The 27,837-nt window shown below is 34.9% G+C and overlaps 1 protein-coding gene and 1 long non-coding RNA gene across 13 annotated transcripts in view; one reads left to right on the forward strand and one right to left on the reverse strand.

Annotated features, from left to right (window-relative positions):
• Nucleotides 1-27,837, forward strand: part of FRYL (FRY like transcription coactivator) — a 140,098-nt gene that overhangs the window by 69,398 nt on the left and 42,863 nt on the right. For 7 of the 12 annotated variants that reach the window (XM_032444335.1, XM_032444329.1, XM_032444330.1 and 4 more), the window contains 25 exons: nucleotides 350-518; nucleotides 1,451-1,543; nucleotides 3,835-3,933; nucleotides 5,388-5,489; nucleotides 8,146-8,190; nucleotides 10,595-10,698; nucleotides 11,321-11,429; nucleotides 13,062-13,148; nucleotides 13,811-13,982; nucleotides 14,648-14,780; nucleotides 15,012-15,119; nucleotides 15,776-16,013; nucleotides 16,633-16,818; nucleotides 16,925-17,011; nucleotides 17,864-18,132; nucleotides 18,534-18,729; nucleotides 20,142-20,266; nucleotides 21,620-21,677; nucleotides 22,623-22,714; nucleotides 23,073-23,245; nucleotides 23,688-23,848; nucleotides 24,379-24,489; nucleotides 25,408-25,562; nucleotides 25,803-25,902; nucleotides 27,077-27,245. In XM_032444335.1, the coding sequence (XP_032300226.1) occupies nucleotides 350-518; nucleotides 1,451-1,543; nucleotides 3,835-3,933; nucleotides 5,388-5,489; nucleotides 8,146-8,190; nucleotides 10,595-10,698; nucleotides 11,321-11,429; nucleotides 13,062-13,148; nucleotides 13,811-13,982; nucleotides 14,648-14,780; nucleotides 15,012-15,119; nucleotides 15,776-16,013; nucleotides 16,633-16,818; nucleotides 16,925-17,011; nucleotides 17,864-18,132; nucleotides 18,534-18,729; nucleotides 20,142-20,266; nucleotides 21,620-21,677; nucleotides 22,623-22,714; nucleotides 23,073-23,245; nucleotides 23,688-23,848; nucleotides 24,379-24,489; nucleotides 25,408-25,562; nucleotides 25,803-25,902; nucleotides 27,077-27,245 (3,341 nt within the window). The remainder of the gene's footprint in view (nucleotides 1-349; nucleotides 519-1,450; nucleotides 1,544-3,834; nucleotides 3,934-5,387; nucleotides 5,490-8,145; nucleotides 8,191-10,594; nucleotides 10,699-11,320; nucleotides 11,430-13,061; nucleotides 13,149-13,810; nucleotides 13,983-14,647; nucleotides 14,781-15,011; nucleotides 15,120-15,775; nucleotides 16,014-16,632; nucleotides 16,819-16,924; nucleotides 17,012-17,863; nucleotides 18,133-18,533; nucleotides 18,730-20,141; nucleotides 20,267-21,619; nucleotides 21,678-22,622; nucleotides 22,715-23,072; nucleotides 23,246-23,687; nucleotides 23,849-24,378; nucleotides 24,490-25,407; nucleotides 25,563-25,802; nucleotides 25,903-27,076; nucleotides 27,246-27,837) is intronic. The other 5 variants (XM_032444332.1, XM_015862158.2, XM_032444336.1 and 2 more) reach the window with 1 other exon arrangement.
• The window catches only part of LOC107313702, a 31,048-nt gene continuing 19,867 nt past the window's right edge, over nucleotides 16,657-27,837 (reverse strand). The window contains exons 5-6 of the long non-coding RNA XR_001555138.1: nucleotides 19,198-19,264; nucleotides 16,657-16,744 (exon numbers count right to left, since the gene is read on the reverse strand). This is a non-coding gene — a long non-coding RNA (uncharacterized LOC107313702). The remainder of the gene's footprint in view (nucleotides 16,745-19,197; nucleotides 19,265-27,837) is intronic.

Genomic DNA, 27,837 nt, shown 5'->3' on the forward strand with positions numbered 1-27,837 from the left:
GGCCTTGGTAACAAATAGTGTAGGCTGAAGTGTGTTCCTCATGTTCCAGAGCAATGGATTGAACAGATCAAGGAATAATCTTTACTTTAGTACAACACTGAATCAACTTGAAGGTGCAGAGAAAAGAGGCTGACTATCTGTCAATAGTTGTTCTGTTAACAAGTGTATTCCAGTGCAGTAATCACTCTTGAAATGCCAAGCTTTTAAGTATTAGCGTTCATCTTGTTTGTTTTCAGTTTACTGTAGGTGCTGATATCAATTACAGAATAAAGACATCAGTTCTGAGTTAAGGACTTAATGTAAAAGTAAAAGAAAATGCAAATAAATGCAATTTATATCCCTTGTTCAGGTTTCAGGCTGTTAGGAAGAAGTTTGTCACTGAATTAAAAGAGCTGCGGCAAAAAGAACAGAGTCCCCATGTAGTTCAAAGCATTATCAGTCTCATTATGGGAATGAAGTTTTTTCGAGTAAAGATGTATCCTGTGGAGGATTTTGAAGCATCATTTCAGTTCATGCAGGTAACAAAACGTCACAGCAAACTGAATTAAACTGATTGTTTAGATCATGAACGTGCAATGGTACTTACTGTGATCAGTTAACTCAGATGTGTCATCCTTCATCGTTTTTGTTAGTTTCAGAGTTCTCAGACGTGTGAATCATTTGTTTCTCTATGGCTTATGAGTACCTACCATAATGAAAACCCATTCTGAGTTGTCACAGTAATGTGGCTAACTTGTAATACGTGAAATCATTTGAGATGAAATGAAAATGGGTAGCAATCTACTATTTTTATTTCTTTATAAAAGTAGGTTGAAAAAGAAGTTTCTTGAGATGTCGTTTTTTAAATAGCTGTACCAAGAAGTACTTCTGTTTGAAAAACACTTCATTTTCAGGGAGAATTCAAATCTTTTTTTGCTTCTATTGACTGTGGATAGAAAAATTGTTCAGCTGCTAAACAACTGTGGATCTTGACGTTAGTCCTGGGAAATCTACCACATGAGTGGATAGTTCAGTTTCCTTCAAGTTTTGTACAGTGAAGTGTGCATACAAGCGTATGGATATTTATTCTTTTGTAAAATTGATTTTGCATCTTTGTGTCAAAGTCACCTTGGGAATTCAAATGAGCACATAAAAACGTAAAATATTAGTTTATAGTGATTTCCATGTAAGATAAGCATTTATTTTTGGTACGTAGAAGAAAAATATGCATGTTTTTTAAATTGTGAATAGAAAATAAACGTGCCCCTTTCAACTTTGTATTAGTTCCTGGCCAAAAGGTATTTAAAGTTTCCAATCTTTAGTAAAGTTGTTATTATCACAGAAAGTAAGACCAGCTATTTTCAAAATCTGAACTAGTAATTGATGTGTTATGGTAAGACTTATGGCATAATGACATTTCTAAGTCTTTCTTCTTTTTTTCAATATCTTTTCTTAATTCTTCATCTCAAAGGAATGTGCTCAGTACTTCCTGGAAGTAAAAGATAAAGACATAAAACATGCACTTGCTGGTTTGTTTGTGGAAATTCTTATCCCTGTGGCTGCTGTAAGTATCTTTTATTTTCCTCCCTCCATTTTCCATTTTCACAGTTGAGCCCTCATAAAATTGCTTCCAATAATCTTTGTTATATTGCATTTTTTCGTATTTAAAAATGCTACTGAGTTACTTATGAACACCTGCATAAACTTTTGAAGGGATGTGTGTTGGTATGATTTGCAGATTAGCTGGTTTCCCCATGTATTTTCAGGTCTTTTTAACACTGTTTTTTTGACTCTTATATCACAACACTGTTTAGAACACTGTAATTGTTCTAAAGGACTGAAATTTCATGTATTTAATATTTTGTTTACTTAGAGATCCCACTGACTTTCTTTACTAGCTGAAATCTCTAAGTTCTTTCTAGAAGAAACTGATGTACATAATATTTTTACAGTCAAGTAGGGAGAGCGTGAGCTCCTATGGAAGAAGAAAATATCTAGCATAGAAGAATATCTTCGACCCCTACTTTCTCTATGAAGTGTATTTGTCTTGTCATGACCTGCAAGGATATGTTTATCTCCTCTAGTTTTCTTACCTTTGTGTCGTAAAAGAATAAAAAAATTAAAATGGAGACGATATTTCATTTTAAGGCATTACCACAGAGATGTGGTATTGATAGTAACTGTCTACTGACCGAAGTTTTAGTCTTTAGTCTTACCTGGGCATATTTCTTCTCTTTTCTAGAGAAGAATGACCTAACTTGCTGAGAGGTAGATGCATTTGTCATTTTGATTCGCGTAGTTGCTTGACAGGTCAGGTGAGGGTTGAATAGAGAAAGTATTTAGCATTTTGGTAAATATGACTTTTAGTTTATAAAATTGTAATTTTCAGCCTGGAGAAGAGAAGGTTGCAGCCTTTCAATACTTGAAAGGAACTTAGACCCAGGAGGGGAGTAAAGTCTTCGAAAGGGCTGACAATAGCAGGACACGGGGAAATGGTTTTAAGTTGTAAGAGGGAAGATTTAGGTTGGATGTTAGGGGGAAGTTCTTCACTAGGAGAGTGGTTAGGCCCTGGAACAGGCTGCCCAGGGAGGTTGTGGATGCCCCGTCCTTGGAGGTGTTCAAGACCAGGTTGGACGGGGCCCTGGGCAACCTGATCTAGTAAATGTGTATGTTTGGTGGCCCTGCCAGGCAGGGGGGTTGAAACTACATGATCCTTGAGGTCCCTTCCAACCCGGGTCATTCTGTGATTCTGTAATTTAAATAGTAAAAAAATTTATTGATTAGTCAGAGGCACATTGGAATTAGAACTGGTTTGTGATAGTCACAGAGGCATGCACATCAGCTGTGCGGTGTGTGTGTCTGTGATGAGCCTTGGATCTCTTCCTACAAATAGTGGCTGACTCAGTGCTTTCAGCAGTCAGTGAGGGAGTCTTGATCTTTCTTTCTGACTCACTGAATCTTTAATCATTTCATATAAATGACGCTTCTTAAACAGAAGCTGAGAACCCAATTCCAGGTGGAAATAGAGTTGAGAGGGTTAGTCATTCTCTACGTGAGATGCACATTTGAATCTTTTCAAGTAGGTGGAAGAACTGAATCTGGATTTGCTGTTATCTTGGGTACAGAAAATCGCTAGTGAGTAAGCTGTTGGATTTCAGCATTATGACTTTGTTACTGTCCTCCTCCCGCTGAGTCATTCAGGCACTTTTAAGAAATGCGACCAGATTTGGACCCTCCAGGTGTAATGGATGAGTGAATATTTTACAGAGGGAAAGTTAAAGTTGATCTATGAGCTCAAGGTTATGTCCCAAAGCAGAAAAGCGATATTGGCAACAACTGGCTCCAATTCATCATGTGACTCTAGGGGAAGTACCAAACAACTTAGATCTGAACAACAGCAAAAGAGAAATAATTTGGGAATGTGACAAAAGTCATTTAAAATTTAAAACTTCTTTTGCTATTTCACAATTGGGGGATATGAAAGAAAAGGGGAGCACTGAAAAAGGGGAACAAGGTGAAAGTAATGGTTATCACTTTTGAAATGCAATAAACTGTGCTTTTAAAGGGTTTCAGTGTAGTTTTATTTGTTAGATGGTGGCAGATATTTCACGTTCTGTTCTTTAAGTATGGGGTACAGACCACAGTTTTAAAACAGTGTTTTGTAGTTGGTTGGTTGTTTCTTAACGTGTGTAGCTGATGGTGATGGTTCATTACGCTTCTGTTTGACACTGTTAGCTAACATGACATTTAACTTTGGAGTGCTCTTAAATTCATAAACATTCTAATGCGTGTTTCAAATGCCTTCTTTATAAAATTTTAAATCAATTTATGTGTGCATTGTTTTTGTTTTAATAGGCTGTTAAAAATGAAGTGAATGTGCCATGTTTGAAAAATTTTGTGGAGATGCTTTATCAGACTACCTTTGACTTGAGTTCAAGGAAGAAGCATTCGCTGGTATTTTAAAGAAATATTTCAACTTCTCCATTTTGTTCATCATATGCTTTTAAGCTAATGCATTATCTTAAGTTAAAAGCTGTATTAATTTAAGTCTCAACTCTTCAGTTCAAGCACAGTCCAATTAATGCTACATATATTGAATTTGCTCTGATATTTATCTGTTTCTTTGTGCAAGCTATGATGCTGTTATCTCACTTGTGAGATTGTTTTGATATCGATAGTTGTTTTAGTTCATTTTCGCACTGTGTTATTTAACCTGATGTCTCTTCTGATAAGAACTTACGTGCAGGGACTTTATATATCAATCATGTTTAATTAAAAGATAGAAGTGGCAGTTAAGACTTTCCAGCAAAATAACAGCCCATTAAGTAGTCTTGTTCTGCTTGTTTTTCCCCCCTCCACGTGTAATCAATTCTTTTTCCAAAGTATGTTAATACCTCTTTCTGATAGAAATCTCTACAGATTTCTTCCCCCATGACTACATTTTAGCAAGGATTTAAATATCTTCTTATTGCATTATTCGGGAATTATTGATTTTAGCAGCTGTATTTCAAGTTTAGCTATTCTACTGGAAATACAGAGCTAAATTTGGCATTCAAATTGACTTATTCAATAAAAGCATGTGAATTTAATATCATTTATTCTTCCTTCGTATCAGGGACTCTACACAGATGTGTGAGCTTTACTTAAGCATATAAAGCATATGTACATTGTTACATATAGTTACACCCATGGCATATAATAACAGTTGATGATAGTATTCACAATTAAATTTTATTTATTAAGTCAGACACGTAGTTATGTCAAGATTACAGTTTACCCATTTATCCTCTTTCTTTAATTTTTGTTCCATAACAAGATAATATGCAGTCAGAATTGGTATTAATTGTTGTGTATTTTGTTAAGGGTTGTGACATATAACAAATCTTCTGTTAAAGAAGCAAAGCCAGATCATCCTAGTCTGCATATTCACAGTCATTATCAAACTAGTTTATCTTGATTAATCAAAGTAGATCTTGAGGAGCAGTAAAATGTCTGACAACCTCAAGCCTCCCTCAGTTTTTACTGAGTTTTTTCCCCTCAAAGGCTGCTCCCTCTCCCAGCACAGAAGACCCTGTGAAATGACTCATATAATTGCAGGGAAAGTGAATATTGTAAGAAGGGTGAGATGTGCCGGCTGCCTTTGCTAGAGATCGGGCCTTGGTAGATGAGCTCCACCGTGGTCCCCTGGTGCTATACCATGAGCAGCACACAGCTTACAACACCCACTCCTGGCTAGCAGACATCTCCTAGTGCAGGGCAAAGGCTGCAGCAGAATGCTAACCTGATGACCAGTCCTAGCTGCTGTGAGAGCTTGAGACAGGAAACAGCTCTGTCTCATTCTCGATGTACAAGACTTGGGAGGTCTGCTAAGAGCAATTTGATCGATTCTTTTTCCCCCCTACTCATAGGCTTTGTATCCATTGATCACCTGCCTGTTGTGTGTCAGTCAGAAACAGTTTTTTTTAAATAACTGGCACGTTTTCCTGCAGAACTGTTTGTCACATCTAAAGGTAAGAGTCCTTTTCAATTCAGAAACTTGCAAATCTGTAGCGTTTGTTCCAATATGTTCTCAGACACCTACTGCCAAATAAATAGAAGTACTTAACTATTTAAAAGGACACTGTCATCAAAAAAAAATCATAATGTCTTAAGTCTCCATTAATACTAAACCCTTTATGATGTTATGTAATTCTGGAAATGGATATCTCCCTCATGGGGGCCTTCAGTTTTGTTGAGTAAAATCTACAGAAGTATCTGCTAATAAGTGCTGTCATCTATTAGAGAAAGGACAGAGTGTAATTTTTTTGGTGAAGATTACATTTGAGAAAATAATTTGTCTCTTCTTTTCATTTACTGAAAGGACAGAAAATGAATCAGTAGTTCAGAAAATAAATAATGTCTACAGCTTGTGATGTGTATTTTCCATGTAAAAATTACAGTGTCCCTTTAACCTTGTGGCTTCAGTTGATAGCATCATAAACAAAAGTTGATTGATAAAATGTAGAGATTCTGATGCTTTAAAATTGGGGATTTCTTTTCAAAAGTTACTTACAGTATTAATTGTTGTACAGTTTCTTTCCATAATTTTGATTAACATAGTTGATGATTTTGCCTAAGTATTGATTTTGATGATTTTAATAAATTCTTTGATTGACTTTCACAATATTCATTCTGGTTAGGTATGGGTGGTGATTCCAAACCTTATTAGTAAAATACATAAACCAGCATGAAGTCTAATGGAAACAGGGTTAGCTGCTTGGATTGTTAAGGATCATTTTGTTTTCATGACATCTTTCACACTTTTCTGTTGCTTGTTGGGTTTTTGCATATTTTTCATCTAACATTCTCTTGCAATATTTGCCTGGATTTTTATGTTGTTTATTTTGCTTACAGAGGCTTCTTTTGGTTTTGTTTTAAAGCTTTTTAAAAAGTTCTTACAATTTAGGAATTGCATTTTTTCTGGCATGATGTCCATTGCTGGTAATGGATGTATTAAAACTATAAAAGCCAGTGAGTTTAACTGGTGGCATGCATTTTATATATCTTTTTTAGTTTTGTTAACTACTAACAGCTTAACACGTTTACTGTAAGGCTCTATTCAGCAGAAATTTTGTGTATGAATTTCTGCAACTCAGAATTCACAGTGTCCTGATGCTTTGCCATCAATGAGTTACTTAGGATGTTTTCAGTGTTGCTTTAATCTGGCCTATCAAATACTACAGGGTTTGGTCGTTGTTGTTTTTTGGGGGGTGGGGAGGTGCCTAGCTTATGCAGAAACCTTTCTGAGGTTAATCTTACTGTCTTCCTGTGTCTTGTGAATGAACGTGTTCCTTTGTTTCTCAAGCTAATTAAATGCATGCAATCTGTAATAAGTAATCTCATTAATTTATAAATCTGAATTTCACAGCAGTTTAGTCTTTCAGGTTTCCCTTTCCCCATTTTATTTCCTCATTTTCTAGTCACTAAAGTTATTTATTTGCAGTTATTAAGTATGTAAAACACAATCAAGATTCCAAACCCATCATCTCTAGCATCTTTGATGTTATTTAATGAAGTAATGCAGACAGTTACTGGGAAATAGTTTGGAGTGCTAAAAAGTTTCATCTAGCCCCGTGACATGGAGGAAACAAAAGAAGTTAAGAATTGCAACAGTGATAACACCAGGGCTTTGTCACAGGGATGCTGGACAATGAACATAAACAGAAGAGGTGACACAGGCTGTGAAGTCACGGTGCTCAGTTCATTCCATCATGACTGCCAAGTACATTCTTTTGCCTGGCAAGGAATGCCCTGCGGCCACATTTCACTGGGGGAAAATTAAGCCATGTCCCATTTCTGTGGGATGAAAGCTCACACCTTGACAGTCTCTCCATAGTAACTAGTGCACTGTGTTCATACCCTGTGGTATTTCAGTGCACTTACTTCATTTGGCAGCTAGGTTGTCCTTGATAACACTCCTGAAGGTACTCTGAATCCTGATCTAGCAAGATTTATTGTCCTTGTAAACTGTTTGCATTTGGTTTCAGCACATTCCTGTGCCAGTTACTTATCCTTAGAGCGGCCTTAAGTCTGTGGAGAAAACATCCCAGCCTTTCTCAAAGAGAACAGCCTAGGGCATGATTTCTTTTTCTTTCCTGCTATTAAGCTGTTAACTGCTATGAGGAAGGCTTAAATAGCTCTGGGCCTGGACCAATGCAAATAACAGATAAGTGAGGAGTAAGAGTCGGTTAGGACCGGGAGGCTACCAAATAGAGTCCCTTGGCATATGCAGCTCTGACCTTGATCCATGTGTTAGCTGGGCTGCCTTTGTAGCTTTGAACTCGGGAGGGCTAAGTGTCTTGAATTTGTCCAGCAGACAGTAACACCAGCCAGTATTGCAAAATCACTTTGCCTGCTTTTCTGACTAGTATCTAGATGAAATAATTGTATCAGATTTGTCAGAAAACTGATTCATGAGTGAAGTTGAACTCTGGTTTCTGTACCACATCTTACAGAGAGAGAAAGTACAGGAGCGTTTTTTGCAGCTACAGAAAAAACAGTATTTCTACTGAATAGAGTCCTTAGTATACAGCTATCTGTTGTTTTTGTGCTTTTTTTCATCTAACATGCATGTGCCTCCCATTCTCATGTTTGTTATGTTTTGCTGTCTCACATTGCTTTATTTAGATGCCATCTAACAACAGTATCAGAAAACAAATAGAAACACTGCAGGTGAGTTAATATGTTGTTATAACTCAGTGAAATGTTGCTTTGTCCCGTGTAAATAATGTATTTTGTACTTTTTTATGTTAATCATTGTGTTTTGTACTTTCCTTTCTCTGTAAAAAATGCTCTTGGCGTTGTTAAGAAGCCACAGGACACAGAATGTTTTGAAGGTCTTTTCTTCATGATAGGGAGTAAAGGAGAAAGTTAGAAAACTGATATCAGTTCGTCCTAGGGGATGAGACTTTGTCAGGTTGCATATCAATATTGCACCTGGTTGCCCTGAACAACAATGCATGTTTCCACTGGCATTAAACTACATATTCAGATGTATGAGTTTTTTCCTGTTAATTTGTTCCAAAAAAATGTCTTGCATGTGAGCAAACTTGAAAGCATTTTCACAATAAAAAATGTGAAACTGATTTACTGTAACAACTTGCAGTGCACTAACTTGAAAGACTTTTACACTGTTGGTTTTGCAGGTTTTAAAAAGTAGGAAATGTTTTAGTTCAGAACAGAAGAAAAGTTTAACATCAGTATTAAAAAGTACTTTCTTCAGTAAGTGACTACATTTGACTAACATGGAAAAAATGCTGTTTTGTTTCTTGCCTTCATTGAGATATGTTTCATTGACTTGTCTTTAATGTGTCATGTAAGACCATTGTAGATTTGCTCTTTTTTTTTGTTTGTTTTATAACTGAGATGCAGTTCTTGAAAGTTTATTCCATAGTTTTCTGACATCGTTTATCCATGTGAAAAGTTCTAGGATTTGAAAGAGAAAAAACAAACAACCCACAAAAGAGAATGCTTTAAAATCTGTCACTCATCAGCTAAAAAGGCTGAAATGTGGTCAGGTTGTGGGGCTACATAGACTTGTTTGCTGCATTCTATGTGCAGTAATCTTGAGGAGGAAGGGAAATACTGGCATGTTAACAGCAGGTATACAATAAGTGTGCCACAAGTAGACCAAACAAAAAGCTTTCCAGTGCTTAAGTCCACAAGTACTGCTGCATTTTTGATGTTCTTGCACTTTTAAAAAGTGAATGGCTATTCACACATTTTGCTTTTCTGACAAAGGAGCAAGCTTCACCAGAACCAATCAAAATGATAAACCTTCTCAGCTATGGAATGTTATAGACCACGTTACATAAGTGTCTGCTACCTACACTTATTTTTATTTCTTTTAATTTTGGTTTCCTTCTGAGCTGTAAATTATTTTCCCTCTTTGAATGATCAGATATAAGGAGACCAGAGCATTACTCAAGTGGGTTATTATTAGTAAAAAAAGAGTGTCCTAAATGCTGCATTATGGGTAGTCTTTGGTAAAGCATGTACAGAGGATTTCATAATCTTAATTTGAACATAAAGAACCGTTGGTCTGTAGATAAGCTATGATTAATAATAATGTAATTGAGATTTTGGGGTGGGTGGCAGGGGTGGAAGGGTGGGTGGTGGGAAGGGACACAGTTTAAGTTGGTTGAAATCAAAACTATCAGAGTCTGTTGCAAATTTACACTCTACTTGTCCTGGAAGGACTAAGTAGCAGTGCTACTCTGAACCACTGGCTTGTGATTGAAGCCACAAAAAGTGAAATTAATTGTATTCAAGCCGTCAGGCAGAAACGCTGTGTCTTGAAACAACAAGACTTCACTAGACATGGGAAAGAATTTTTTTTAACTGAGACAGTGCCTAAAAAGTTCCAGCTGGGAGTCATTTATTCCCAGATCATAATACTAGTGGTGAATTCCAAGAGTCCCATTGAACACTCCAAGATTATAAATACTGTGAGCATCCTTAGCTAAAAAAAGAGGTTACTGCGGTTGGTATGACAAACGTTACTGTCACTCAGTGTTCTGAACAGTGAAACAGCTAGAAGGAGCGAAGCTGAGCTCCTGGAAGAAGCTTTAGGATGAAAAAGAATTTCATACCATGCATAATTTATTAATGCTTGCCCTGCACTCTTTTTCTTCTGCACCTGCTACTGTCTGCTCTCACAAACTGAATACTGGGTCTTAGATGGGCTTTGTGCCTGATCCAAAGCAGCTACTCCCGTGTTTTACAGAAAACTATTAGTTAGTTTGCTAAAAAGCGGGTGTCCATTGCTTTCTAAGAAAAGTTCTTTGAGGCAATATGCTCTTGGTGTTCATCCTGAGGACTGTTAGTTAATCTGCTTCCAGAGTGAAAGGCATGTAAAGCAATGTGAAGTTACTAGTTAAGTATTTAAGTACTATAGGAAATACGCAATGCATGCTTGGTTTTAAATATACACAGTAAAACTTATAGTCAGTATTAAACGTGTCAGCTTTCGTTCTTAAAACAAATTGAAACTATTCTCAAAAGTCAAGAGAGTAATAGTACGATTTCCTCAATGTCTCGCAGGCAACAGTAACTGTATTTTTCTTCTGTTTTACAGAATAAAGATCCTAAAATGTCCCGAGTTGCACTGGAATCTTTGTATAGGTTGTTGTGGGTTTATGTTATTAGAATAAAATGTGAAAGCAACACTGTAACTCAAAGGTAAGTTCATTGTTCAAGGGGTTCTAAGTTGTTTATTTTTTCCATTGGGATGTTAAAAAAGATCCTGAAGTCACCTTGGGGATGAGCTTGTTGAATAAGTAGAGGAACAAAGACTTCTTCTTAATAGAGAAAACCAGAGGAACTTTTTTAGTTTGAAGAGGAGAATGAAGAAAGTCCACTCTCCTTTTTATATGTATGATGACGTAAGTGGAGGGAGAGATAAAAAGCAGGAAATTTAGTTTACAGGCACTACTAATACTGTAAGAAATAGAATCCGAAGTGTCTGTCGCTAAGTGCAGGCTGGAAATGAAAAGAATGAAAAGACGTGTTTTTACAAAGTAGCACGGTAAGAATTTGGAGTGGTCATTCAGCATTTGCTCCTCCTTCTGACTGTTACTGGGTAGCTCAAAACCAAGATTTTGGTCACAGTGTAAACTAACTCATTATGATGTTCCCTGCAACAACAGAGGGCTGTACTTCAAATGGGAGGTACTGCCTTCTGTGTCACGTAGGAGTCAATCCCACACTCCTTCAGATTTGAATCCCAACAAATAGGCTATTACAAAAAATTATTCTTAAAACAGGTTTTTGACTTTTTGTGTTTGTTTCTCGATTCTCGTAGTCGTCTCATGAGCATTGTATCAGCACTTTTCCCAAAAGGATCACGTAGCGTGGTCCCACGAGACACACCTCTGAATATATTTGTGAAGATTATTCAGTTCATTGCTCAGGTAAGAATATATCAAGGTAGAGACACAGTATTATGAGCATTATTTGTAAGAAATGTAAATTATGGGCTGTTTTTTGAAATATTTGGAGAGTATGATATATTGAATACAACTTCTCCAAATAATAATATTCATTTCTTCAGATATAATAATTCATTTCTTCAGATAGTGTAATTATTTTTCTTTAAAGTTCAGTAACTGGTTTGTAAATGTCATGATGATTAGTATTTACATTTGTATTGTTCTGTAACGGATGTACACTAATATACTGAGTGTATTTTACTATAATATATTTATAAGAGAAAAGTATCAGAATGTTAATATCCATTTGTATTCAGCAGGGAGTTTAGCCTCTGTAGGCTGGAAAAAAATTGCAACGTGTATGTTAATGTGTAGTTCCTATTACGTTGCAATTTGTATTGTTTTAGCTGCTCCTGTTGTCTTAATACCAAAATGTAGAGGGTGATCCCACAGGATCTCGTTCATCTGTAACCTTATAAATTAGACTTACTCTTTTCCATCTTACAGATAGCTTGTCTGTGCTTCAGTTTCCAAAATGACCTACTTCTGTTTATATAGTGATAAAACAGGAGACAAAATCCATTATGCTCTGTTTGTTTTTTCTAGGATTCTTCATTTTAGCACTACATTTTAATTATTTTTTATTATCAAATATTTGAACCTGTAAAGCAGCCTAACTGTAAAAGCCTGTGCTTTATTTACTTTGTTCCTTTGCCTTTGTATTTGAATACACATTTTAATGGTGAATTCTTCTATTGCCTCCTCATCCTCATTTCAGAATGTGTTTTTTTTTCTTATATACTGTGATAAACAAATGAAGAACCGAAGTTCAACAAAAATTAAATGCTGAAGTTTGTGTTCTTTGATATAGATTTTCACCAAACTGGGTACAAGCAGAGTTTTCAATTTGACACTTCTGCTAATGAGATCCCAGGGTCTGAAACCAGGCATTCTCGGAATGAAGTAGATGTAATTAGTAACCTACTGTGAAAACTTTATTTAACTATAACTCAACTGTCATCAATAATAAGAGCTGCCTAACAGAAGCAGGAATAAAATATGCTTTTCAAAGGAATGTTCAGTTGACTCATGGATCAGACTCATTTGTTCCATTTTTCCTTCTAGCACATATATTACATTTCTGAACTTGTTCAAGAACTGAGCTGTATTCATAAAAGAGAAAAAAAGAAAGAAAAAGAAAACAGAAAAATGTATTTGTTAGGCCAATTTTAGTTTCGTTTTGTATGACCATTCAAAGAGAGCCTGAATGGTAATGCAAAAAGGAGCTAATCTGAGATTCCAAATGCAACCTTAATTGATGTATTTTCTAACTCACACGGGCTTTACCAGTGTATTAATGCCAACACAGTGTATTTTGGCATTTTACTTTTAATATATTCTATTAAAGAGTGTTAAACTGTATTACATTTTTTAAAGAGTTCTATTAATTTGTAACAATACGTAAGAAAAACATGTATTTTAAAACTTTTTAAATATCATTTTTGGTTTTTTAAACTTCTAAGGCATGATACCCATGGCCTATAAGGAAGAAATTAAGCAATGCATAGAAAGATAAAAGCAAGAGTTTATGTATAAACCTATTTTCCTTTGTAGGAACGCTTGGATTTTGCAATGAAAGAAATAATATTTGATCTTCTTAGTGTTGGAAAATCACCTAAAACCTTCACAATTAATCCAGAGGTAAAACAAAGTTATTACTTGCATGCAGTGGGAACAGGGTGTTGTGGTGAAGTTTTTGGAACTGCAGTTAACTATTTTTGAGCTGACATTAAAGCAGATTAATGATTATTTTAAAAGATAAAACTAAAGAAATAACTCGTTGTTACTAGTTAAAGAAATAAACGGTTGTGTAGAATTGCTGTTCCATGTGTGGTGAGTAAGCCAACAAAACTACTGCTGTTTCAAATAATTGCAGCTGTAAACCCAGTATGTGTGGTTGTGTGTATAACCTAACCACAAAGCCTTTATTTCAGGGACATCATACCCAGGTCTTAGAAACTCGGTGTACTAGATGAGATGTATAAATGTCTTTCTTCAGTGTATCATTCTCATGATTCATATTGACTCCTTTAATGCTGTTTACTCTAAAACATCAAATATATTAGTCCATTCCAGTTTTGTTGACTGGAATTGGATATGTGAGGAGGCATTGAACACTAAAATTTTGTTCTTGATACTTTCATTACATTAATGGGTATTATATTTAAATCATGCCTGTCCTACTAAAGCTGTCTGCCTACAGAGGGAAAATGCAGTTTGTGCTTTGCCTCAGCTGTGTTACTACAATGTTACAATTCCTTTTGTTTTCTACTTCTTTTTTCTTCCCTTTTTTGCTTCTGAAGAGGATGAATATAGGCCTCAGAGTCTTCCTTGTCATAGCAGATAGTTTACAGCAGAAAGATGGTGAACCACCAATGCCAACAACAGGAGTTGTTCTTCCCTCAGGAAATACTCTGCGTGTGAAGAAAATTTTTCTTAATAAAACACTGACAGATGAGGAAGCAAAAGTTATAGGTATGTACTGGCCTTTTGGGATTTTGCATTCCAATACGTACAGATATGTTCTCAGTTATTCTCAGATAGTATGTTTGTGTATCTTTATATTTATTTTAACTTTTATGGAGAATTTAGTGGTAGCATGTTTTAACATGATTCCTTAGAGAGAAGCTGTAGACAATATTGAAATTCTTGTGTCCAAGAGCAGATCTGTGGCTTTTTTAAAAACTGTTTTGCACTACTGAATTAATGCACAACATACTGAGATCGGTTTGGTAATTGGCATGGCAATTTGTTCCAAATTTTTTCCAAAATACATACAGCTGCATTGGACTGAGATATTTTTTATCCCTTTGTTTGGTTGATCTTCTGTAGATGAAATAGCTGTCTCTAAAAGATGGTTTCAAGCTAGAACTAAAACACTCAGAAATGAGAAAAGCAACTAATTGTTACTTCTCTGTTTGTTCTTCCCTGAAGGAAACTTCTGCTTTCATAAAATACCTCCTACTGCTTGCTTGATATGCTTCTTTTCTTTCTGATGCTTAAAATGAGTCTCATGACAGGTTTTGTACAATAGGAAATTTGTCCTAAGCTGAATGTGGTATATATTTCAATAAGAATGTGAAAAATAAGTGAGAACGTGCAATAGTGAAAGAGGTGATTGGAACTGTTTGCCTTTTCAGGAATGTCAATATACTATCCTCAAGTCAGAAAAGCTCTGGACAGCATTCTTAGGCATTTGGACAAAGAAGTTGGAAGGCCCATGTGCATGACTAGTGTGCAGATGTCCAATAAAGAACCTGAAGATATGATTACGTACGTATAAAATTCACTGTCACGTTACCTTGTTTTATTCTTGTACTGTAATGTTTCACATTAATGCATTAAAAATTTAGGTTTTTTATTTGAATTTTAAATTCATTCTGATTTTATTAATGCTAAAAATTTTCGAGTACCTTCTTAAGTTTTGACTAAAGATTAAAAATCTTCATGATATACTGATGTGGATTTTCCTGTTGTTTTGTTGTTTACAAATTGGTTTCATAGGGGTGAAAGAAAACCTAAGATAGATTTATTCAGAACTTGTATTGCTGCTATTCCAAGATTGATTCCAGATGGTATGAGCAGGACTGACCTCATTGAATTGCTTGCAAGGTAAGAGAAATGAAATAACTTTTAGTGAATATTCCTTCTTAAAAGCTTCTTATGTAATGTAGAGCATGTCAGAGCACTCACTGTAAAGTTCAGTTCCACTGCATACAGATCAATCCCTCTTATTCTTGCCTGCCTTCAGCAGTTGTGTTTGCAGATAGGTAGTCTGAGCATTCAGTGAGAACACATAGTTGGGATATGTGCGGGCAGCCTTTACTTATTACTGGAGCAATGTTTTTTCCTTTCTGTTTATTTATTTGTTATATTTCATTTTTTAATATAGTCTTGGTGTAGGAGAACAGTTCAGCTTAAAGTTTTGGAATTACAAGCTCATTTGCGTAGAGGGTATTGAATTATACATATGTAAATGGTAGTTAATGTGGGCAAGAGTAATTAAGGCTTTTGTAATGCTTTTTCTTCATAGAAGACAGGAAGTATTGAAAAACAATAACCTGTACATCATGAGATACCTTCACGCTATTTCTAGCAGGGTCTTGTCTTAGCTAGTTACAAGTGTATTCAGTGCAGAGAATGCATCTTGGTGGAAGTATTGTGCATTGTACAGTAAAGACAGAAGACAGCATCAAACTTTAATTCCTAAAGGCTGGTTAAGAACATGTGATTCTAGGGTTGATGAAACTGGTGTTTTTTCTAAACAGGCTGACAATTCATATGGATGAAGAACTTCGTGCCTTGGCTTTCAATACACTTCAAGCGTTAATGCTTGATTTTCCAGATTGGCGAGAAGATGTTCTTTCAGGATTTGTATATTTTATTGTGCGTGAAGTGACTGACATCCACCCAACGCTTCTTGACAATGCAGTAAAAATGTTAGTGCAGCTCATAAATCAGTGGAAACAAGCAGCCCAAATGCATAATAAATCCCAAGATTCTCAGGTACTTAAATTAAAATCCTTTGATATCAAAATATAATTTAATCTATATACAGTTTTGTTAGTATCCTTTTTTTTTATTAAAGTAATAAAAATTCAGTTTACTTTCTTACAGTGCTGAAGATATTTAGACCTATCATTTTATTTTTTCACGAAAGTTTAGTTTAATATTAACTACCCTCTAAACACTGGTTAATTGCCACATTTTTCTTTACATCAAATTCTACATGCAGAACTGGATATATTAAATAGCAGTTTTAAAACAGCAGAGCTAGCAAAAAAGTACCATTTTCCACTAAAAAATAGAAAAGTGGTGCAAGAGTTGTAAGAAATAATTCTATACAATATTAATTATGAGAGAGTTGTTTACTCTTTTTAAATTTTGCCTTCATTGCATCACTTACATGAGGAAGTAAAATAAGGACTTTCTTGTGGTATTTGGACTGAATTCAGAGGGAGAAAAAAAACAAGCTAGCTGATATTGTGCCATTTTCACAATTTCAAATATGGCAAGTAGACAAGACCTAAACATCTTGTGATTAATTCTGTCATCACTAATAATGACACTATGATTTGTGTTTACTTTTTCCTTTATTTGTTTAACTTCTGTGGTTATTTCTTAGCGTGGTGTCTCCAGTGGGGCTGCCCATACCCTTCCTCTGGAAAGGACCCTTTATTCCAATGTATTTCATGTGGTGGAAGGCTTTGCTTTGGTCATTCTTTGCAGCACAAGGCCTGCAACGAGAAGATTAGCAGTCAGCGTGCTTAGAGAAATAAGGGCCTTGTTCACACTTCTAGAAATTTCCAAGGTAAGAGTTGATTATCCATCCATCTAAATGTCTAATATCTTTTTACTTGAGTTTATGATTCTTATGTTTTTTTGTTTTGGTTTCTTTTGGTTTTATTTTTTTTTAGAGTGATGATGAATTGGCTATAGATGTAATGGACAGACAGAGTGCTTCTATCCTGGAGAGTTTCATACATCTTACTGGTGCTGATCAGGTAGGAGAGGTTTTATCTTAAACTGGAGTGTAAGAGAATGTATTTCTCTAAATCTTTTGGTATTTGTTTTAAATCACAGTGTCATTATATTCAAGCTAATTTTATCAACAGTTTATCAACTGTTTATCAACCCAAAAAACCAACCAACCAACAAAAACAAATGGGGCCTCCGAAGCTATTTCTTAAAATAAAAATAAGGAATGTTTTGAGGCTGACAATATCATTGTATGTTTTCTGATCAATTAGGTGCTTACCACCTCACAGACACACACAAACACACACTTTTTCTGTTTATTTTTTATTTTTTCTTTTCCTCCATCTGGTTCTACAGGTTACAAGTTAATCGAAGGAAAGACTGCTGATTTTTCTGTCACTATGCAGTGTCTAACAAGCAGTGCTTCCTTTAGCAACAATGAGAGCATTATACATAGCTGAATAAGAGTTGAATTCCCTTGTTACATATTTATGGCAAGCAATTAACGGTTGAAGAGAAGCTTTGCTGTGTTTAGGCTTAGGAAGTGAGTTGTATTTCAGTAGTAAGACTTTAAGAGTCTAGAATCTTTTGGAAGAATAAGTCATCATGAGTCAAATGCCTTTTTTTTTTTTTTTTTTCCTTTTTTTTCCACTTAATATTTATTTCCTTTCCAACGTGTTTCTGTCACTGCCCATATTAGAAAATTCTCTAAAACAGTATGAATTAAGTGATGTGTTTTAACTATACTTAAATGTGGCTTTGACACTGACATTTCAGAATGAAAATCTAACAATGAAAAAATATTACTTAATATGTACAGAAATTAATTGTGTTTTGTTTTGTTTGTTTTGTTTTGTTTTGTTTTTTAATGCATACAGACTACTTTACTATACTGTCCCAGTTCAGTAGATTTACAGACTTTGGCTGACTGGAGTTCCTCTCCAATCAGCCACCAGTTTGACGTGGTCAGTCCATCACATATATGGATATTTGCACATGTGACGCAAGGCCAAGATCCGTGGATTATAAGCCTTTCAAGTTTTATGAAGCAGGAAAATCTTCCAAAACACTGCCCAACAGCTGTAAGCTATGCTTGGATGTTTGCTTATACCAGACTCCAGATGCTGTCTCCACAAGTGGATATAAAGTAAGCTCATTTCTAAAGGAGATCCAGTTTAATTTACTTGTATTCTTTAAAGATTTATAATCATTCTAATGCTCTAATGTTTCAGTGAGGCAGTGCGCACTTCTAATATTTCTGTGGATTTCATTCATCTTCATATAACAAAAAGTTAGAGCGGTTCTATTTGGAAAAAAATATTATCGGCTGTAAAGGTTAATTCATGCCATAGGCAATATTGTAGCTCAACAAGTTTGACTATAAAAGCATACATTATTGATGTACAAGTATGTTCTGAATAATTCAGTCTGTATACTGTGTTAACAGTTGCAGAAATAAAGATACGCAATTTAAAAATGAATTCAATGCAGAAACAAAACCTTGTAGGCATTGTTTACTATATTGAGCTTTTTTTTTCCTTTAAATAGCAGCCCTATCAATGCAAAGAAAGTGAATACGACTACAAGCAGTGACTCCTACATTGGCCTCTGGAGAAACTACCTGATTCTTTGCTGCAGTGCAGCATCTTCTTCAAGCTCCTCTACTTCCACTGGCTCTGTGAGATGTTCCCCTCCCGAGACGCTGGCGTCTACCCCTGACAGTGGTTATAGCATCGATTCAAGAGTAGGTTCTTCTAATGATTACTGTAAATACTGCAACTACGTTTTATTGCAAGTAGAACCACTTGAGGCTTACAACATTCTTAGATTCTTAGATTCTTAGAAGGCTGTGTAATTTGTCTGAATATATGTTTACAATGTCTTTTTGCATTTGTTTTGGATAACATTCAGTTTGTTACTTCCAGCCCATTCCGTAGTGGCAGTTCTACTTGCGGTTTTTCATCTAATCACGTATTGAAAACATTAACCCAATTTCAAAGTCTTATCTGGTGATAATGAGGAAATCTTTTGTCTACAGTTCTTTTTATTTACTTTTTTTTCTTTTTCTTTTTCTTTTTTTTTTTTTTGTCAGAAGACCTCTAATTCTGAGCAAATAGCCTCACACTTCTCCACTGAGGCAGTGTTCTGTTCAGGCACTATAACTTGTTATATTTTTACTAACCACAGTTTTGTCTGCATTACTTCAGCTTACCTGCAGGTGTGGTTGGATGTTCTTTTGTGTTTGGTGTTTGTGTTTTCTTCATCTCCTCCTTGGCTTCCTGTAGGAGATAGGAAAAAGGCAGTGAAGATAACTCATAGATTGTACAGCAGATTTTTGGCAGAAGCAGCCTATTCCAGTTGTTACCAAGATTCTGTCCTTAAATCTGAGAAACTGCAAAATGAAATCTTAACAGGCTTACTTTTCCTTCTAAAGAAACAGAAGATCTTGTAAGATGTTTGTAAGCTCTTCTCTAAACTGATTATGCAAGTGTGAATTGGAGAGCTAACAAAGTTCAAATTAAAGTTTTTCTCTGAAGATGAAATACGGAAATGTTCCTATAATTAGAATGTCTTCAAGATAAATGTGAAAGAACCTAAGAAAGATGTTATCCAAAGGTAGCCACGTAAACCTCTAAGTCACTGTTTATTTTTGATTTTCAAACTCTTGGAGTTGCCTCTCACATGGAGGATGTAAAGATATGTAGTGCCATTGCCTTTCAGCTGCCTGTGAAGGTGTTGCATAGCTGCATACTCAGCTCTTTATGAAGAGTCATTGGCTCTAGTCACTAACAGTCTATTTCAGCTCTCTTGTGTAGTCAGCACAGAGCCTCAGTAGGTTACCGAACAGATGGGATGAAGCCTCCCCAGAGGCTTTTTAAGTTCAGTGAAATAACAGCAAATTTCAGGGCAGATAACTACTGATTTTTCTGAGGCTTTCTCAATTATCTTCATCCATCTTGGTCACCACAGGGAAAGGATGTGCTTTTTGTACCATTGCTGAAATTTGTTTTCCATGCTTAAGGTCCAAAACTTTGTTTTTATCATGAGTAGTTCAAGACAATGCTTGAGAACCTGATATTGTAGCAGATGTTTTAATCCTGTTACCTGCACGTTGGATAACTTCTTCATTCAGGTTTATTCTGATTTTCTTTTTAGATCATTGGCATTCCATCCCCTTCTTCCTTGTTTAAGCAAATAGTTCCAATGATGCGCTCTGAGAGCATGGAAATTACAGAATCCCTTGTGCTGGGACTTGGCAGGACCAACCCAGGAGCTTTTAGGTAATTGCTGTGTTTCATCTGGTTTTATGCTAATAAATACAAAGCTGGGGAAACAGAACTCAGAAAAAGGCCTTCTTAAGCATTAAAAAAATCTGTGAAAACTGATTATCATTCTTTTCTAGCACTTAGCTGCATGACAATGATTTTTTAGAAGCTGAACTAATTTTATTATTTTCATGCCTTTTATTGATACTTAAGAGAGCCCTATGGAGGAACAGACTGTGGACTGTTGACATTTACAATGTTAATTACAGTCATGGTTATAGAGGTACTAAAGATAATTGATAACACCACTTAAACCTGCTGGAATACTCATTTTCTCTTTTGTTTTCTATTACTACTCACGTGAGCTTATCTTGTTCATTGTGTGCCAAACTTTTAGTGTGTTTTAAAAAAAAACCTTTACAATAACAAAAAAAGAACCTTCTATTTTTTTGTTTATATGAACAAAAATATGAATCTATTCATCACTATGCTTAAGTCTCATGTAATTTAATGAAAGTCTTTGCAACATTCTGAACACTTTAACACATTTCTAGAAGGAGAACCCCTGTAGCAGGGGAATCAGTCATTTAGCATGAATACTTCAGTGGATGATGCTTTTGGTATGTCTAAATTACAACAGCACAGGAAGTACACGGAAAAATGTGGGACACACTGCAGCAAACCTAAAGTAGATGTGGTAATTACTATGCTATTGATTATAAAAGTGGAATTAGTAAGTTATAGGTTAGTGTGCTGTCTGCATAGATCCATGCTGCCAATCTCTTTTCCATTCCTTTGCTCCTCTTCATGGAACCATGAGATAGTTGGAGTTTGGCAGAAGGAACTGAGAAAAGACTGTGAAGCTTCAGAACAAATTGGGAATGTAACCACAGTATCAAAACATTGCTTTTAGTTTTCACAGAGACTAGACTGACTAATCTGTCAGCATATCGTTATTGGCCTTAGAGAAGCAATGTTTATTAACAACTAAATGGATAGTGACAGCTGCACGAACATAATATGATCAGCTGCCAGCATCGTTTTTGTCCAATAGTATCTATTGCAGCATTAAGGCATTGTTAAACCTTGAATATGAAAGTGAATGAAAACAATATCTGATAGAAGTATAACTTAGAACTTTCTAAATGAAAATTTAGTGGAATTATTGAGAAATCCATTTGGTGGTTTGTATTTAAATTAGGAAAATCTCAGAAACATTTCTTTTAAATGCAAATTTATTTCAGAAAACTACAAGTAAAACCTAAGGGTGTTTAAATAAAGTTTTAACACTTATTATGAAACATCTTTGAGTTGATATGTTAACTTAATGGTTGTTCATATTCTTTCAATTATTTTGTTTTAATTCAGGGAACTAATAGAAGAATTACATCCTATAATTAAGGAAGCACTTGAAAGAAGGCCAGAGGTAATTAGATGTTTTTCCTGTATTCGGCACAGAGTTTTATCTGTCTTCTCAGAAATGATAGTAAATAACTGTTATGCTACTGCAACTAAAAGCTGTCAATATACCAGCTAACAAATTGAAATGTTACTTTTTAAAGTTAGTGTGAGCTGTTTACAGTAGAAGAGTTCTGTTTTGAACTCTGTATTATTCGTATATCAAAGGAGTTTGGTTTTAGATGACTAGAAATTACTGTAAGCTTTTCCACATTCTTTAATTTGTGTTGCCTAAGCATAGTTTAGCATAGTTAAATACTGCTTGCAAATAGTAGTTCCTAAGATGGCATTGATTTCTACTGTCAACCAGCTTTGTTTAGTTCTTTAAAATGGAAATGGCTGCAAGCTCAACCAATGGCCCTGAATGAAAATCTTCTGATGGAGAGGATGTTTTACTGTAGGGTTTAGAAGCCCCTGTAGGTATTCACAGACATAATGATCTCTGTAAACACAAACAGATGATTATTCAGTATTTTATTTGTGGTAACTATTGTATTCATATTCATACTAAATTCATAGTTATATACAGATGATGAGAAGGAAAATGACTTTTGTTTCAGAATGTTACTGGAGTACAGTATGTTTACTTAGTCTTATGTGCAAGAAAGATTGGTATAGTACTGCAGTTCATTGTTTTGTATGTCACACTTGATGACAGGAGAGTGACAAAAGAAAAAGGATATTATTTCATTAATACATGTAATAATAAACTTAGTGTATCTTGCAGTTACAAAAGGAATAACTGCCTGATCTGTTAAAATAGGCAGCCATTTTGGTAACTGATGATAGAAATTTTGCACCCCCGATAATTCATGCTAATTGTTGTCTAGATATAATAATGCTTTTTTATGCCATGCAGATTTATGTATTTTTTTCCCCCTTCATCTAATTCTGTGTTTCCTCTGTTGAGCAGAACATGAAGCGACGCAGGCGTCGAGATATTTTACGTGTACAGCTTGTACGAATATTTGAACTGTTGGCAGATGCTGGTGTCATTAGTCACAGGTGGGGGCTGCACTGATAAGCAGGTTCACTTTGTAATATAGATATCTATAGGGAAGAATTATTCATTAATTAGTTTTTTTTCTAAAATTGCATTTTCTTCATTATCTATTACTCTCAGTGTAAGAGCTAATTCTGTGGAAGGATGACTTGTGATAAATGAAACTTATTTGTTTACTTTCACTGGAGTTTTTTATTTAGCAAGGAAACAAGCTTGGGGAAAAACTGACTTTGAATTCAGTGTTTGTAAGGATGACGTTTTATGTCCATTAAAGAGAAAGAGATAAAGATTGGGGTTTTTTTTCGTTGTTTTTTTTAAAGGTGTATATTTAGCATACGGTTTAATGTTTTTATTTTTAAGTGCAAGTGGTGGCCTTGATAATGAAACACATTCCCTCAACAACACGTTACTGGAGTATGTTGATCTAACAAGACAACTCCTAGAAGCAGAAAATGAAAAGGATTCTGACACATTGAAAGATATCCGATGCCATTTTAGTGCCTTAGTGGCAAATATCATTCAAAATGTTCCAGGTATGTAAAAAGATCTTGGTAACTTCTGATAGACTGTTTTCATTTTATGTTATTTTTTAAAAGCAACAAAAAATTCTACTAACCTGAATTTGCAGAATGCATTAATAAAAATATACCATCAGTTCTGAACACAGCTTCAGCAATGAGGGTTTTTAAGAGAGATACTTGATACTGTTTAGAAGCTACAAGTATTTTTCTCGTTTAACAAAAGTCTTCTTGACCGGCAATGCATTTACATTTTTTAGATTTATAAATATCTCAGATTAATAAATACCTCTGTGATGTTTAGCAGGATAACAGTAAAACTACATCCAGCTATTATGATTTTGAAATTGTGTCTTTATTGTTTCCCTTTGATTCTCTGACTCTAATTCTCTTGTATGTATATAATTTTAAAAAATGGTACAAAAAGTGTTTCTAACTTCATTTGCTTTTCTTACAGTCCACCAGAGAAGAAGTGTCTTTCCACAGCAAAGTCTCCGCCACAGTCTATTTATGTTGTTCAGTCATTGGGCAGGTCCTTTTAGTATCATGTTTACTCCCCTGGATAGATACAGTGACAGGAACATGCAAATAAACAGACACCAATACTGTGCATTAAAGGTATTTTAATACTTTTTGAACTTTGACAATAAATGCCCATGTTGATTTTGCTAATGTACATTTAACATCTCAGCTTTGTGGGGGATGGTTTTCATATCCTCGTCATTTATGACTTTATTTCTCTGTTCTACCTACTTGCTCATTTTTGACAATTGTTTTTTTTTTTGCATACTTAAATCATTGCACGTAGAATAAAAATTACTTAAAATTACTGGTAAATGTTGACTTCCCGTGATTTCTCAGCTGCTTAACGAGAAAGACTTTCACTTAAAGTTTGTTAATAATAAAAAATGTCATATGAACTCTTGCATAAGTCAGCTTTTCACTTTTAACTTCAGAATTGTTATTATTTCAGAATAACATGATTTGATTGAAGTATTTCTTTATCAAGATGTAATTCAGTTCTTGCTAGCTGTAGTCTTTCTCATCTGTCAGAAAAGACTACAGTTTTCTGGGATTTTAATGGGCTTGATAAAAACACATCTGTTGTATCTGAGTTATTAAAATATGTACTGTTTTACTTTCTAAAGGCTATGTCTGCTGTACTGTGCTGTGGTCCCGTGGCAGATAATGTTGGGCTCTCATCTGATGGCTATTTATACAAATGGCTGGACAATATTCTGGATTCACAGGATAAGAAGGTAATGCAGGCAATGTAAATTTTGGTTTGCAACTGTCAGTACTTTCAACATAGGCATTCATGAATTGTTGTGGTCACATTGACTCAAGGGCTTTAGAGTGGCTTATGCCTAAAGCTTTTGGGAGTGCATATTTTTGCCTTCTCCTTAACACTCACTATCACCAAGTTGAGGAAGCCAGTCATGGGGCGCATTCTGAGTACAGACATAGCAGAACTAAAGAGGAAAGGACTGAAACAGATTTCTTGTAATTTCTAAACTAATCAACTAGATAAAGTTGTGGTAATAAGCACAAGCTTCAGAAACATAAAGGAGACAAGATTTTTAATGTAATGTCTATGAGACTCCAGAGTCCATTGATGGGGACCTATGGAATTCTGAAGACCAAGTTTAAGGCAAGCTTTACATCTAAAAGATAGGGCCTCCATTGCACTAATTCTGTGATAGCATAAAATTATTGCTCCAGTGGCTAGATTCAGGGGATTATGCAAGTCTCCAGATGGATCAGTCCCTTGCACCCCACAGTGGATTACCTGTCTATATTTAAGTGCTTTTCTGTATCTGATGCCTTCAGACCTGTGTTCAGAAAAGAGTAAATAGCACAATATGGGCTTGGAACTGAGAAAAAGGAATGTTAGAGCTACCTACTTGTTTACTAGTCTACTTTCTTTACTTATCTAGTTGATTACTTCAGTAATCTTTTACTGTGTGTACAAGTTGGGCATTAAACAGTTCAATAGATTCGCTGTTGTTATTTTTAACTGTGGACTCATTATTTTTAGCTGGAATAATTTTTGTGTATTACAGATGTTTTGGATTAAATATCTATTTTCCTCTTTTATGCCATTTTTATAAGTTGGCCCTTTTTTATTTTTTTATTTTATTTTATTTTATTTTTAATTGGTTCATTTCTGAATGCAGGTTCACCAGCTGGGCTGCGAGGCAGTTACGCTGCTCTTGGAACTCAACCCTGACCAGAGTAACCTCATGTACTGGGCCGTAGACCGGTGCTATACAGGTTCCAAGAGAGTAGCAGCTGGCTGCTTTAAAGCCATAGCCAGTGTGTTCCAAAACAGGTACTACAGAATTTTTCAGAACTATCATTTTCCAAATGTCATTTCATTTAGAACATTTTTTCCTCCCTTAAAGAATAGAGAACACTCCTGTCTGTGTGTATGTGTTACTAGAGAAGCTTTCCAGAATGTTAGGTTATTCCATATCATATCCCTTATGAATTAGCTTTTACTTAATAAATTCAAATTTAAAAAAAATAATAAATTAATGTTATTTATTTTATGCTTGCAATTTTTCCCTAGGGATTACCAGTGTGATACAGTGACCCTTCTAAATCTGATACTGTTTAAAGCAGCTGATTCTACTAGGGCTATCTATGAAGTTGCTATGCAACTATTACAGGTTTGTAAGCTAATTTTGATTCAATTGTTTTTATTTTAAAAATTAGAGCAATCTCTATTCATTGCAAATAACAGCAGCAAAACCCACAAAGATATTTTTGTTATTATTTAGCTGTTCTTTCTCTAAGAAAATTGGATGTATGTTTTTCTTCTCTGTTTTTATACATAGTTAGCCTGTATCCCTTACTTGGCCTAAGTAGATGTCAGCAACATGAGTCTGTTTTCAAGAAGTGAGCCCTAAAGACCTACATTTTCATAACATGTGCTTTCTAAGATAAATAGGCTAAAAGAAGATTTTTCTGATTCAACAGTACAATAAAGTGTTGTATAGATCAATTCTTGCAAAACTATCTCAGAGAGAATTGTGTTGCTTCTGTTCCATTGCTCTCTTTACTGATGTAGCTGTCAGCATCTTGATTTTTGCATTGGTGCCAAACATTTCCCTTATCCATCAACACGGAGAGGTGTTAGCAGAAATGTTGTTAGTCATTTACTTCTGCTAATTCCTTTCCAAGGACATTTAGGGGTAATACAGGCAGCACTAATACATATATATATATGTATGTATATATATATATATGTGCATATTTAACTGTATGTACTGCTCATAGCTCACACCAAAAGTCATCTTAGAGGTTTTTCCCAGGGTCCTTGTCAGCTAAATGAAGCATTAAAATCCTTTCTGAAGTCATGCTGTTGTTGATGTGTCAGAACTCAGCATTCTCCCTTTCAGTCCCATCTTTCTTATCAAGTGAACACTGCTGCTTAAGACCAGACAAAATTAATTTTGGATGTGCTGAACTGCTTTAGCCTCTCTCTGCATTTTGGCACATCAAAGATTGTGTTTCTTCTATTTTTGTTTCGAGCAGAAATTAATATTGTTTGGAAATAAGAGTATTCAATAGTATTTTGCAATTTGTTATGGAAAAATATATGTTGGATAAGTTATATAAGTTAACTCAAGAATTTATCATTGGAAATGCATCAAATGGGATGAGTGTCAGCTATTCTGTGTAATTGCCACAGTGTTTGTGGACACAGAAGATGTATGGAGATCTGAAAGATACGAAGCATTAAATGAGAGTAAATGCATAGATTTCAATAGTGATTTTTTTAATAAAGACTTCTAATATAACTCTGTACAGAGCTTCAAATTCTGAACATTGCTGTTGTAGATCTTGGAACCAAAGATGTTCCGTTACGCTCACAAACTGGAAGTTCAGAGGACGGATGGAGTTTTGGGTCAGCCTTCTCCTTTACCACATCTCTATTCTGTGTCATACTATCAATTGTCAGAAGAACTGGCAAGGACTTACCCTGAGCTAACGCTTGCCATTTTCTCAGGTATGGTTTAAAATAAATCAATATAAGGGTCACCAGGTCTGAAATCTTTTACTGTATAGTTCATAATTCACTAAAATAAGGAATGTTTGATGATGTCTTCAAAGTAAGTGGAGAAAATTGAGCTTACTGAGTTAGAATTTTTGTTTATTCTTATTTATAATGTATTAAAGAAGAAACTGAATGAATTAAATATATTTTTCTGACTTTCTAATATACTAAAGAGAAACCATGTATTAATAAAATAATTGATTTTCAGAATTCCTCTTCTGTTAATCTTTCTAGTATTTTTGTTTACAGTAGATTGCTGAAAAATAATATTCTGTGACATCTTAAATAGTTGCAGAATAATAATCTCTTGCATAAATTAAGAAAAAAATGCAAGGACAAATTTAAGAGAAGTTAAAGTGCTTTTTTTAACATATTTTTACATGCTTTAGGTATTCAGCTGTCTCCTCAATTAGAGGAATTTTTCTCTAGTTAGTAATTTTTAATACTTATCAAACACAATATCATATATTATAGTGTATTTTTTTCCCTGGGGGACTTGAATTGCTTTGTCCTTAATGTTTATGTAAGAAATGAGCAGTGCTGA

The sequence above is a fragment of the Coturnix japonica genome, chromosome 4 (assembly GCF_001577835.2).
Source record: "Coturnix japonica isolate 7356 chromosome 4, Coturnix japonica 2.1, whole genome shotgun sequence".
Taxonomy (NCBI): domain Eukaryota; kingdom Metazoa; phylum Chordata; class Aves; order Galliformes; family Phasianidae; genus Coturnix; species Coturnix japonica.